The sequence below is a fragment of the Miscanthus floridulus genome, chromosome 4 (genome assembly GCF_019320115.1).
Source record: "Miscanthus floridulus cultivar M001 chromosome 4, ASM1932011v1, whole genome shotgun sequence".
NCBI lineage: Eukaryota > Viridiplantae > Streptophyta > Magnoliopsida > Poales > Poaceae > Miscanthus > Miscanthus floridulus.
Window position 1 is genome coordinate 93,846,587 of NC_089583.1, and position 12,389 is coordinate 93,858,975.

General features: G+C 43.7%; 2 protein-coding genes across 2 annotated transcripts; both read right to left on the reverse strand.

Annotated features, from left to right (window-relative positions):
- Window positions 1–149: 149 nt before the first annotated feature.
- Window positions 150–3,154, reverse strand: LOC136552162 (F-box protein PP2-A13-like). Its single transcript, XM_066543697.1, has 3 exons — window positions 2,353–3,154; window positions 1,972–2,090; window positions 150–830 (listed from the first exon to the last, which is right to left on the reverse strand). The coding sequence occupies exons 1-3, from the start codon at window positions 2,698–2,700 to the stop codon at window positions 401–403; spliced, it is 897 nt and encodes a 298-aa protein (XP_066399794.1). The 5' UTR covers window positions 2,701–3,154; the 3' UTR covers window positions 150–400.
- Window positions 3,155–7,826: 4,672 nt separating this feature from the next.
- LOC136550037 (E3 ubiquitin-protein ligase BIG BROTHER-like) lies at window positions 7,827–12,090 on the reverse strand. The gene is made up of 7 exons (XM_066541471.1): window positions 11,931–12,090; window positions 11,223–11,388; window positions 11,065–11,129; window positions 10,892–10,936; window positions 9,127–9,251; window positions 8,717–8,825; window positions 7,827–8,234 (listed from the first exon to the last, which is right to left on the reverse strand). The coding sequence occupies exons 2-7, from the start codon at window positions 11,368–11,370 to the stop codon at window positions 8,199–8,201; spliced, it is 528 nt and encodes a 175-aa protein (XP_066397568.1). The 5' UTR covers window positions 11,371–11,388; window positions 11,931–12,090; the 3' UTR covers window positions 7,827–8,198.
- Between the last annotated feature and the right edge of the window lie 299 nt (window positions 12,091–12,389).

The window sequence follows — 12,389 nt, forward strand, 5'->3', positions numbered from 1 at the left end:
TTTAGTGGAAATTTGGATCGACAAAATGGCTTGGTGGGTACACAAGGCCAAGTTGATATGCAGAACACATGACAAATCCTGTTAATTCGGAAGTTTAGTGGAAATTTGGATCGGCAAAATGGCTTGGTGGGTACAAGGGCAAGTTGATATGCAGAACACACGAGATGTACATTTCAAAGTTCAAATGAACAATTTACAGAGGTCCAACATATTCCTAGGGGGACAAGAGGAATTAAAAATCACTTACCCCTTCAGTTACATTACACGACTCCAAAATACTTTGTAACTTGTATAAGTGCAAATGTAAAACCGCACTTCTCGAAACAAAATGCACATCCGTAGAACAAAACAAAACTATAGATCATATCTCTAGACCATCTTATTTGACAAATCTACAGTTCTACACATAAGTCCAGGGTACTTTTTTCTGCGTGAGGTATTGCGGTTTCACCACCACTGAATCCACACAGAGACCACCCTTCGTGTGTGTGCAATCTATCTGAATCATTGCAAATCTGATGTTTATTGGTCTGCTCGAGTCCTTCACGACAAAGTCCCCGACATGGTGATTGATCCAGATACCAGGATCAGTTAAATAACACTTGGACTGAACATGCTGTCCATCGGAAGTTGACATTTGGAAGTGCACCGGCTTTATATCCCAGCCGTGGATGTGCTCTGAGCTATAAACTCGTCGTCCAAGACGCTTGAATGGTCGACCAAGATGAACGCGGTAAAATAGGCTGTATGTACCTTCTGGGAAGAAGAATTCAACCTCCCCTCTGACTTCAAACCACCAAATTTGTGAGAGATAAGCAACCGTGTGAAATCTGCAAGGAATGACACAAATCCATGATCTCTCTTCTTTATATGCATGGGTTTGAATCAGTAGCATATGTTCATGCGGCAAAAGAGCTACAGGTAAATAACTGGATAGGCACTAGAGTGGCCGAATAATGGTAACATATGTCCTATTTACTCACATGACAAGAAAAAATCAATGGCCAATGTCAGGGGATACATGATGATATATGATTCATTACGTGAAAGCTAAAAATCTGATATATGTGGCAGCACATTTTGAAAAAAGAAAAGAATATCAGCCCCCGGCCGATGCCTCGTGTGGAGGCTGGCGCTGGCTCGTCGATGAGGACGTGCGAAGGGCGGGCCTGGTGCAAGCGGTAGAGTCTTACCGCCTGTGACCGGAAGGTCCTGGGTTCGAGTCGCGGTCTCCTTGCATTGCACAGGCGAGGGTAAGGCTTGCCACTAACACCCTTCCCCAGACCCCACGCAGAGCGGGAGCTCTTTGCACTGGGTACGCCCTTTGATATTGGATTGGAATAGCCAGTTGCCACAATAGCGAAATTTTTGGGGCACATGACTATAACTCCCACAGTGGACTAAATTTTAGTTGTTCTTTCTTCTAACATATACTATCAAAACATTGTAGGATACAGATACAGGAAATAGAACATGTCTTCTTTCAAGCAAACTCCAGGTGCAGTTTTAAACCCTAAGGCTACTATTGTTCATGAGGGTATGGCACCTAGTTAGTGTGGATAAGTGAATGGTCATCATTTTCTACCACGAACTAGCTCTCACTAGTTGGGACACAAGTTGATTAGTTGCAAATACTCAATTCAACACGCACACTAGGCTGATGTTCAGTCTCATACACCAAGTCACCAAGCATGGTGGTTGAAGCAAACATGATGTGTATGCCAGTATCTGTACCATCCATATCAACTTAGTATAGGTAAGCCATCTAGATTTAAAACGCTAGAACATAAGATATGCAATTCCAACACTGCCAAATAATAATATGCAATTCGGTAACCAAATACGAAAAATCACCTCAGTTCATACATGAACAATGTCTTCTACTTTAAGATTCTGGGATTTTGAGATATAAAGCATGATCACTGAAAATGGCCAAGTGAGATTTTCATTACTACTAGTAGATAAAAGCACCTTGATTCATCATTGGGAATGAAGTTCCAATATCTCCTATCATCAATGCCCGTTATTGAAAGTGCCCTTGAAGAAATTGACATGCATAGACCTCCACCACCCTTGTCCAGCCAGAACTCCTGCACAATGTGCCATACAAATTTTATAACTGAGCAGTTACAAAATCAATATGCTAATCAGACTACAAAACGTCTGAACACAAACACGCTGCATTTGTCTCAATAAACTCAATTTGTGAAGCGTAATTTGGACAATACAATGCTGTCTCACAAATTGATTCAACAAATTCCATATAATTTAATCAAATCAAACAGAACGTGACTCACCAAGCATACAATTTAAGCAAAAAAAGAGCATGTAACTCTTGAAGAAGGTGAATACCTTGTTGCCGCCATCGAAACGGTTCCGACGGCAAAGCCGCGCGTACAGGTCCTTCTTGGGCAGCGGCTCCGCCTCCAGAGCTGCCGCGGCAGCCTGCCCCCCTTCCCCATCACCAGCCGCGGCGATGGCGAGGAGGCGCACGTAGTTCCTCGGCAGCTTGGACTCCCAGACAACGTCCCCGGACGCGGCGCCACGGAACGTGCGGCTGAGCCGCGCCATCCGGCAGATCTCCAGCGGGTCCAGCCTGAGCAGCACCTCCGCGACACAGTTCTCCGGCAGGTCGCCCAGCACCGTGCCATCGCCTCCCCGGCACCGGCCCCCTCCCGCCGACGAGACCACGGCGCCCATGAACCGAGAGAGGTGGAGCTCAGCTCAGCAGTAGAGTGTGAGCGACTTGGAGAGCAGCAGCAGGGACCCCGGCGACTTGGAGAAGGGCGGCGGCGGGTTACACCTCAGCGCCAGAGGACCCATCGCGATGGCGCCGCCTCAGTGGCCGTGCCGTCGGGGACGGGGGAACCTCTGAGCGTCGTCGTCGTTGTCGTCGTTTGCTCTCCGAAAGGTAACCACCACCGCGCTGCTCTCCTGCTCGGCTGCCCTTCTCCTCTCGCTCCCCTGCTTCAGCCGGCTCTAGCGGATGCCCTGCTGAACAAGGCTGCACCTTTCGGTTCTCCTCCGCGATTCTTGACCAAACAAGACGTGGTTGTTTCCTCTAGTCTCTCCTGATCTCTGACGCGACCGCGACGGAGAAGAGAAGAGAAGGACGCGAACTCGCGAAGGGAAAGGTATACGAGGCTTACTTGTCTGCCATCGTAAAAGTCGGTAATTACCCATAAACTATTAAAATTTTTGAGTTTTTATAGTTGTCACTGTTCTAAACTTTTTTTTTATCCTCCACACCACTTTTGTTAGATTTGAGTGTCAAACTACGAATATAAAAAGTCAAAAATACTCTCAGGTCTAAATATGCTATTATTTTTTTTAGCATCTTAACAATCTTAAATAAAAAACGCAAAACTAGAAAGTTATAGATTTCGTCGAGATCTAGAATATTTTTATAAAAATTATCTTCATTTGATTCCGTACAAAAAAAAATATGATTTTTCTAAGACATTAATAATATTAAATCATATTTTTTTACAGAATTAAATGAAGATAATTTTATAAAAAAATATAGATATTGTCGAGATCTACAACTTTCTGGTGGTTAGTTTTTTTTTATTTGAGGTCATTAAGATGCCTAAAAAAATTAATTGCATATTTGATATTTTGGACTTTTCACAATCGCGGTTTAACCCCGTTAAAGCCAAATCTAACGGAGGTGGCATGGAGCACAATAGTGGCATTAGAACTCAACTTTTTTTAATGATTTATAGATAATTATTAATTTTTATAATGACACATAGTTAAAAGCATATATGCTCTGCGTGCTTTGCGTGCGCTGGTAACTTGGGCGTGGTGCGTTTGCTGGGTCAGGCTGTATCGGGGGAGGAAATGGAATAGCATCAGTAGCACTGCAGCAAGGCGTGGAAGCCGTGGAAGAAGACGGGTGGAAGAGTGGGAGCAAGCTACAAGCAGCGGTGGTGGCTATGGGTTGACGGGATTCTCTGCGGTGGAAAGCAGCCGGGCGGCGAAAAGCGCAGATTTTCTTTCAGTTTTTTCGAGGCGGGGGGTGATCGCGTGTCGTCTCTCGGTGGTCGTCGGGTGCTGTCTGCGGTCTGCTCAGGGAAAGTGGTTATCGATGATTCCACAGTTGTTCTTGACGTCCTGTCCTATATTTCGGCAGCAAAAGGTTTCGCTGATTTGAAACTTGGATTAAATTGATTAAAAAATACTGTTCCGACTGAATTATTGTGAAAGAAAAATATTGTTCCAACTAAAAAAAAATCGAACAAGCTGGATATCAACAGTTCCCTTCTTGTAAAGATGGAAAAAGGAAAATAAACTTCAATGGCTAAGATAGAGCATTTAGGCCCATCTCTCTTGGAATGCGGGCATTTTCTTTTTCTCGAAAATATGCAGGAAGACTTAAAAAGGGACTGTAGAGGACTTACAGTACGATTGTCTAAGGCCTCGCAGGTTATACAGATTATACGGCTAAGTAATTACTCGCAAACAAGAAACCGAGTACTAAGCTATCTTGGAGGGAAGGCCATAATAGCATTTCTGGAGACCGGAGGAAATGAGGGATGGAGCTATCTTCGCGCTAAACTCTTTGTCGCAATAGTTCAGAGATCAAATTTGTTCAGTCTAACGGAAGGTATCCTGCTCAAAGGGAGGACTATTCTCACCGTTGTTGTTAAAACAATTATTTCTTCCATGGATTAATTTACTCCACTCTGTAGTCTGTACTTCTGCTGTCCTAGAACCGGCCATTGGGAGGAAAGAACGGAAGTCGAGAAAGGGACGTGGCCGAAAGTACACGCGACAAAATCGGTCCTAAGATGTCTTCTTTGGAGAAAAGAAACCCCAACATGGCTACGTATCCAGTAAATAAGACGATAATACGGAGTAGTTGTTATCCTTATCGGCAGCAACAGAACAATGGTACAGAGTATACAGTGTTCCAATTATTAACTTGAGGTTTGGATGATCCGCAGAGACCCCCAATCGCTGTGCTCTCGGTGGTGCTCCAAGAAAATTCAGAGAGTTCCAGAAGAGTCCCCCGAGCTGTCGATCATGTGGAGCAACCACGTATGCACTCCATCCAATCAAACGGCCTCGACAGCAGATGCAATGCAACATATTCCCTCCCTCCCGTATTATTTACACATCTAGAGTTGAGCGTGAAAATTAAGGCAGCTGTTAAAATGATGCTTTTGCCTCTGTACGAAAGTGACTGTGTGGAGGCAGAAGGTATTCTCCGGATTGACCGGAAGCATCGTCTACTTTTTTAAATACAGCTAATGATGGAACGAGTGGTTGAGAAGGCTCCAGAGTCTAAACGGAGGTGATGGAGTCGATTTTTTTCTGCTTCTGTGAGCTAAACCTAGTACTGCATTGGATCAGTCCGTACTCTGGGACGGGCTGCATGCGTCCGCCAGGTTCAAGGCTTCAGGCCTATGTGACCGATTAATGTTGGAAAATTTTTGAACGCCAGACGTCCCATTAATCCGGGACGGAGGGAGTACATACATACAGATCTAGGGACGCTGCTGGCCAGCAAATTTAACGCATCGCTTTCCAGCTGAAGTCAGAGGCGTTTGCGTTTGCGTCTGCAAAATGTTCATGGTTACATGCATTGGATGGAGGTCTTGATCTCCAATCACATCGATTGTAATGTAATACTCCGATAGCGATATGCAATGATGAACTAACTCCAGAAACCAGGGGTTGTGAAACTAAGGATTCATCGTCGCAGTTTCAGCTCTTGAAGGAGCACGAGATTTGTGTCGAAGGGAAAGAACCACCGGAAGTTTCAGGAGAGAATTCCTTATTTGGCACTGGGAAAATGAGTTGTTCTTTTCTTGGCTCTGAAATTTTCTTCGTTCCCTATTTGACACTCACTTCAACTTTCGTTCCTAATTTGATATTGCCGTCAAATCCGTTAGCTAACGGTGTTAACTGGCCGTTAAAAGACGTTTTTGCCCCTAGAAAAAAAAAGCGAAGCAAATTTGAGAGGAAAAAAAACCTGCGCCCAGCTACAAAAAAAAGGCGCAAGTTTTTTTTCCTCTCAAATTTGCTTCGCTGCTTTTTTTTCTAGGGGCAAAAACGTCTTTTTAACGGCCAGTTAACACCATTAGCTAACGGATTTGACGGCAGTGTCAAATTAGGAACGAAAGTTGAAGTGAGTGTCAAATAGGGAACGAAGAAAATTTCAAGGCCAAGAAAGGAACGACTCATTTTCCCAGTGTCAAATAAGGAATTCTCTCAAGTTTCAGACATAAGACTTTCTGCTCCTGTAGTACATGAACAAGAGCGTGACTCCCCGTTCATGATACCAACTGCAGAGTCTCAAATTGATCTGGCCTTATGTTCTTGTTGTTGACTAGCATGTATACTAGTATATAAACTTCACCATGAACGGATGTCCAAGTGGAGGATGGGTAGCTTCCAAACGCTGCAATCTTAGGTTTGGCAAAGATTCTTGATAGTGGATGAGATTGAGATCTAGTGCTGTGGTACGGAGACCACAAGAGAAACCGCTCCTAACAACCGCCACCAGATCTACCATTGACTATGCTTCAAGCCTGCCTCATATGATCTGCCATTTCAAAAGAGTTTCCCTTCACCAAAGGCCTGCATGATTGAACAATTATTCCCCAAACTAATCGGTTATTCTTTTCCTGAAGAAAATAATAAATTTGTGAAGTGTCTGTGTCAGTTTGCTCCATCTTGGACGGACAGACGGCTCAACGAAGCAAAAGTGATCTCAGACGGTGCAGCAACATGGTCAAATGGAGATGCACAAGAACACTCAGACGTGCCAATAATGTGTGCTACTGCTGCCTATCAGTAGTACTGCCATTTCCTGATCTGAACGGACTTGGCCACATCGGCAGCTAAAGTTCTTTGTTTCAGACCTGGAGAAATGGGCGTTTATTTGAGATGGCCAGTGTTTGGTGGCTGATGCCTCCAGTTGGATGTCAGCGAGGCATACGAATGGATTGAAAAGGTGCTCATGAATAATCATGATAGTTTGAGATGAACATGGCATCATCCTCTTCATTTGGTGGATGGAATAGCTTAGACTCAGAAAGTCAGAACTTCAAGCGAAAAAAGAAGGCACATGTGCGGTTCCAGGCCAGCAAAATACTAACCCAGTTGAGCGTCAATAAAGTAAAAGAAAAAGTTGTTGAAATCTGTTGAAAATGTCAACAAAAATGAAGGATATGGAAACACAGTAGAGAGGCTGGGTGACATGGACAGTTTTCCTCACCCCAATTGTCTAGGAAAAATATATCTGAATAATATTCTTTTTATATAAAAAAAATCATCTCATCCACGCTCACTGCTGCTACAGAGAAAAAGGCTTGGCATAGTAAGGTCACTTGCCGGTTCAAAGAAAGCTTCAGGTACGACAACCAGAATGTTCATCTGTGAGTTTTGCTGGTTGCACGTCCGCATACAAACTTCACAACACTGGATAAAGTCAGAGAACAATAGAAGTGGCAGAAAGAGCAATATGACAACAGAACGGACATGTATCGGCACAACAATCTAGACCTAAAATGGTGTGGATCTGAGTCAGCATCGGATCATGCACCATTATATAATTAGTATTGTCAGAATCAGTGCCATCGTTTAAACAGCCAATCACTCTGAGAATACTAATCCAAGACCCAAGATATTTTTGGAGTGTATCCATCCCTGTTTTGCCCCGGCAACCTCACACAAGAACAAAATTCTCACCAAGAAGATGCATTTCAAATTCTACTAGCCATAAGCTTTTCCTACTGAAATAAGCAATGGTGCAACTAAGTGGCATGCATGGTGGTACAGAGGTCCGAGAAAAAATAGAAAAAACGAAGAAGAGGTGTAGAACATCTACAATATTGTTTCTTTCCATAATCAAATCATCATATGAACATATTAAACTGCTCTTCCTTTAACTTCTCAAAAGGAAAAAAAACAACCTTCATTATATTCAGAAAACGGCAACCAAACTACCAAAATACCCACACAGATTTATCAATTTGTGATAAAACTAAGATGGATAGACGCGTCATAAAACACGACCTGGTCCAGTTACCAGTACGTGTAGACCCATGGGCAGTTTTCTTAAGCAAAGGGCGCCAACTAGGCTCACATAATCACAAAGCATGGACCATATGTGACCAACGTCTTCTCAAAAGCACGCTGCAAGTCAACAACAATAAAACTGCAGCATTTGCCAGGAGCTTTGTAGTTCATCCAAACACCTCCTCGTTGCAGACTGGGCATGCCTGAATATGCACACAGGTAGAGATCAGGTGGTACTCTATGGAAAATCCAATGGGTTCAAACAACACATATGCCCTGAAACGGCCTTAGTTGCTTTCATATGACTACGAGCACTAGCGGAGCCTCATGGAGGCCAACCTGAGCAATTGCCTCCCCTGTCTCTGCCAACATTTCTTTGCCATCTCCTTGTTCCATGAGATAGGAAAAATGGCTGAGACTTGATAGACTGCTAGTGTTTTGTTTGCTGAATGCCGTGCTAATTCCTAATAAGAGAAGATAATAAAAAAAACTTGAGCAGCAAAACTTTCCTATACATTGATTTCTACTAAACAATGCCCCCCCCCCCAAATCTCCACGCTCCACCGCTGACTACGAGAGATTCAGAATCAGCAGGGGAAAAATGTTTAAACCTTTGAAGCATATAGTAGCATCTGTAAAAGGAAGACAACAGATTTTCTTTTTGTATTTGAAAACAGAACGTTACCTTGTTGATCTTAAGCCAGCGAGTTATGCAATCTGCATGATAACAGTGGCTGCAGGGCAGTCTTATCATCCTCTGCCGGCTTTTATATGTTGTTTTGCAGATCACACATCTGCAGGGAAGGTACAATGCAGTTATGTATCTGTCAGCATCTTAAAAAAAAAGGGGCGTACCTAGTGCAGAGAGCTCCCGCTCTGTGTGGGGTCTGGGGAAGGGTGTCAGTGGCAAGCCTTACCCTCGCCTGTGCAATGCGAGGAGACCGCGACTCGAACCCGGGACCTTCCTGTCACAGGCGGTAAGACTCTACCGCTTGCACCAGGCCCGCCCTTCAGCATCTTTAACGATTTAAATTTCTACTTCCAAATTCAAAAGGATGAGCAAATCTGGCAAAGTACAATTGTGCGGTTACGTACTCCTCGCTGTTCTTTTGCCTGGAGAAGAACGTGCACTTGTTCCTAAATGGCTCTAAATAAGATATCAGCTCATCAGATAACCCTCTGGACTGAGTTCCTACTGCTTCCCCTAATGCTTGTAGTTGCTACAACAGTTACAAAATAAAATAAATGAGAGTTCCATAGAAATAATATTATCATGAAATCCACCATAAGTGATAGATTTTAGTTAAAGCACTGAATATTTTTATGAAACAAGGATACAATGACCAGCTCTGAACCTGAAAGATGCAGCTGCTGCTGACCGGCCCAGCTGCTTCTGGTATGTACTAATCCTAATTCTTGTTCTATAACATGGAAGTTAGCTTGCTCTGTTCACTCTTGTATATTTCAAAACAACATGCTCTTATGTGGTTTTCAACTTTTTTAAAAAAGCATGGGAGTTGTACTTCTTGATTGAAGTTTGTGAACCTAACTCAACACTGAAGTTGGCTCCACTAGCCAGTCCTTCTTTCTACTGTATAGTAAGTAGCACAAGGACTCAAGGACAGGAATGGACCAAACCATATAATTGGAACGAAAGAATACTTCAGCTCTGCGGTCTGAAGATTCACTATCTAGAAGTGGCACTAGCACTAGGACTTTGCACAAGAGTGAAGTGCACCAGTGGTCCTTATACTTGTTCAGAGGTGTCACCCAGGTTCCAAAACTATTAATTTGCAATTTTAGGTCCCCAAACTTGATTTGTGTCACTCAAGGTCCAAACATCTTTGAAGTGTTAATCCTTACACTTGGGCACTTGGCATCCATAAGCAGGGGCGGATCCAACGGTGGGGCGGGCTCAAGCCCCCCCTACCCATACCGGAACAGTGGAACCCCTTTGGAGCCCCCATGAATTTTCAGGCAAAGTTCTATAGTGTAGGGGGGCTGAGACTTAAGATCGAGCAGCAGTGTTGTTCAGCCCCCCTGAAATATTTCCTAGATCCGCCGCTGTCCATAAGATGTTGCTACACCCTGGCGGGTGTTGCTCAATTTATGGCATGTGGGTTGTTAGCATGCCACGCAGGCAGTTACACACTAGTTTGAAAAATGGACGTCAAATGCGTATTTTGAATGAGTTTTCATGTTTCCACCAAGAGATGAGTTTGCAAAACATATTTTCCCCTTGAAGTGACATACTTAGCAAGTTGGGATATAAAACTACAAATTCATAGTTCTGGGACCTAGGTGACATCGTCAAACAAGTTTAGGGACTGTTGATGCACTTTGCTCTTAGCACAATGTCCACAGAGAAAAGGAAGCGCTGTTTCATTTGCCTCCACCAATATTCACCTACATATATGCTTGGACTCCAGTCACATGCTGCATACCCTGAATATTATATTCCTGGCAAAGAGTACTTAAAAAAATAGACTGCTGACGAACTTAGCATCCCGTCCAATCATTTTTTTTCTTCCTAAAAAGAAGGTTAAGCCTCCCCAGAGATGTACATTCTTAGCAGGATGCACTTAATCTGTCGATAGGAAATAATGTACTGAATTTTCAGGAAGTCTTCAGAAAAAACTATTTGTTCTACTACAAAAAGTCCAAAAGTAATTTTACTCTTTGCTACTAGCATATCCAACATGAGATGAGAATTTCAGATCATTCCTTCCATTCCAAGCTATTTGTTCTACTACAAAAACTCCAAAAGTAATTTTACCCTTTGCTACTAGCATATCCTACATGAGATGAGAGTTTCAGATCATTCCTTCCATTCCATCACAGGAAACAATAATCAGCATACCTCGTATGACATATTATCTGGGTCCACATTGTCTTCCCTTGCAACCTAATGTGGATACAAATCATCGTCATGTTTCTTCCAGTTGAGACAAATGGAGTCCTTTTCATGTAAGAGTAAGACGACAATCCCAATGAACCAAAAAGTTCAACGAGAAGAGTGCCCAAACAACAAACCTGAGGTGCATTCTGTGCAGGCCTGTACTCAACAGCCGGTGACGATGACTCCAAGGACACATTGCCTGAATTGAAAATGAAGGATGAGCATGTGGCCAGTGACCGTGTTAGTTGACTACATTCAGAAGAAGGGAAAGATTCAGAGAGTGGAGCTGTACCGGCGAATTCTCTGGTGTCGGCAGCAGCGTCACGCGCGTTCTCCTCCTCCTGCAGTTGCCTGGCCAGAGCTTCGTCAGACGCCACCCAGGCTTCAATCTTGTGGGTCTCCGAGGAGACGCGGACTGAATAGGTAGTGGGAGTGGCCATTGATGGATTTGCAACTCCCTTGCAACGATTTAGCGGTGAAGACGGGGATTCAATCAAGTAGATGAAATCTCGTGCAAATTTTGAACATGCTTAAGCAATTGTCTGAACTATGAACCGAATTAACATTTGGATTTCGAGCTCACGATTGGAGTAAAATTATTTTTATGTCTGCGATGTCTAGCGTCTTCCAACAGAGATTGAAGAGCCTCATATCGCATCGCAGGAAGGGCAATTTGCCACACAGAAGAACGTAGGCACCAAATGGTGCTACTAAATTTCACTCCTACCAAGAACAACCAGAGCTAAAATACACCTAAAACAGTTCCGGTTCATCGAAATCAGCCGGAGTAAGTTCGCAGGGAGGTTCTGTCTTCTGTTCTGCCTTCCAATTGCCACAGGACCAAGCAATTTGGGACTCTTTTCTCTTTCCGATCAAGAAACCAATCACACAGGAGACAAAAAAAAAAGGACAAACATAATTCGCTCCAGACCAAGAGCGCCCGCCGAATCATCCAACGGCCGTCTTCTCGAACGAACTAGAAGGAGATAGCAGTGCGTACCTCGCCTCCTTCCTCCAGATCAGCGGAGAAGAACGGAGTGATGGCGCCGCCGCCGCCGCCGCCTCGTCCTCCCTCTCCTCCTCTATCTCTACCTCCCCCCCTCTCTCTCTGGCAAACTGTGTGGTACTATTGTACTGCCCAGAAGCAATTTATGCAACCGACGTGCGCCGCGGTCGCTCACAAGTCAATGTGATGTAGACAACTTTACTCTCTTCCTTTTTGTTCTCTTTATATTTTTTTCCTCTTTGTTTCTCGGCACCCTTGTTCTTCTTGTCTCAAGTTCTCAACTATGCAACTACTTCATTTTTCATTTCATTCTCGTTAACTAAACTCCATTTTATAAGCCCTAATCCACAGGATAAGCCACGGATGCTGTAATGACGCATCTGGATTTAGCTGTGCATGAGGTTTTTTTAACACTTTTTGTGTAAACTATTTTTAAATCAAAAACTGTTTTAT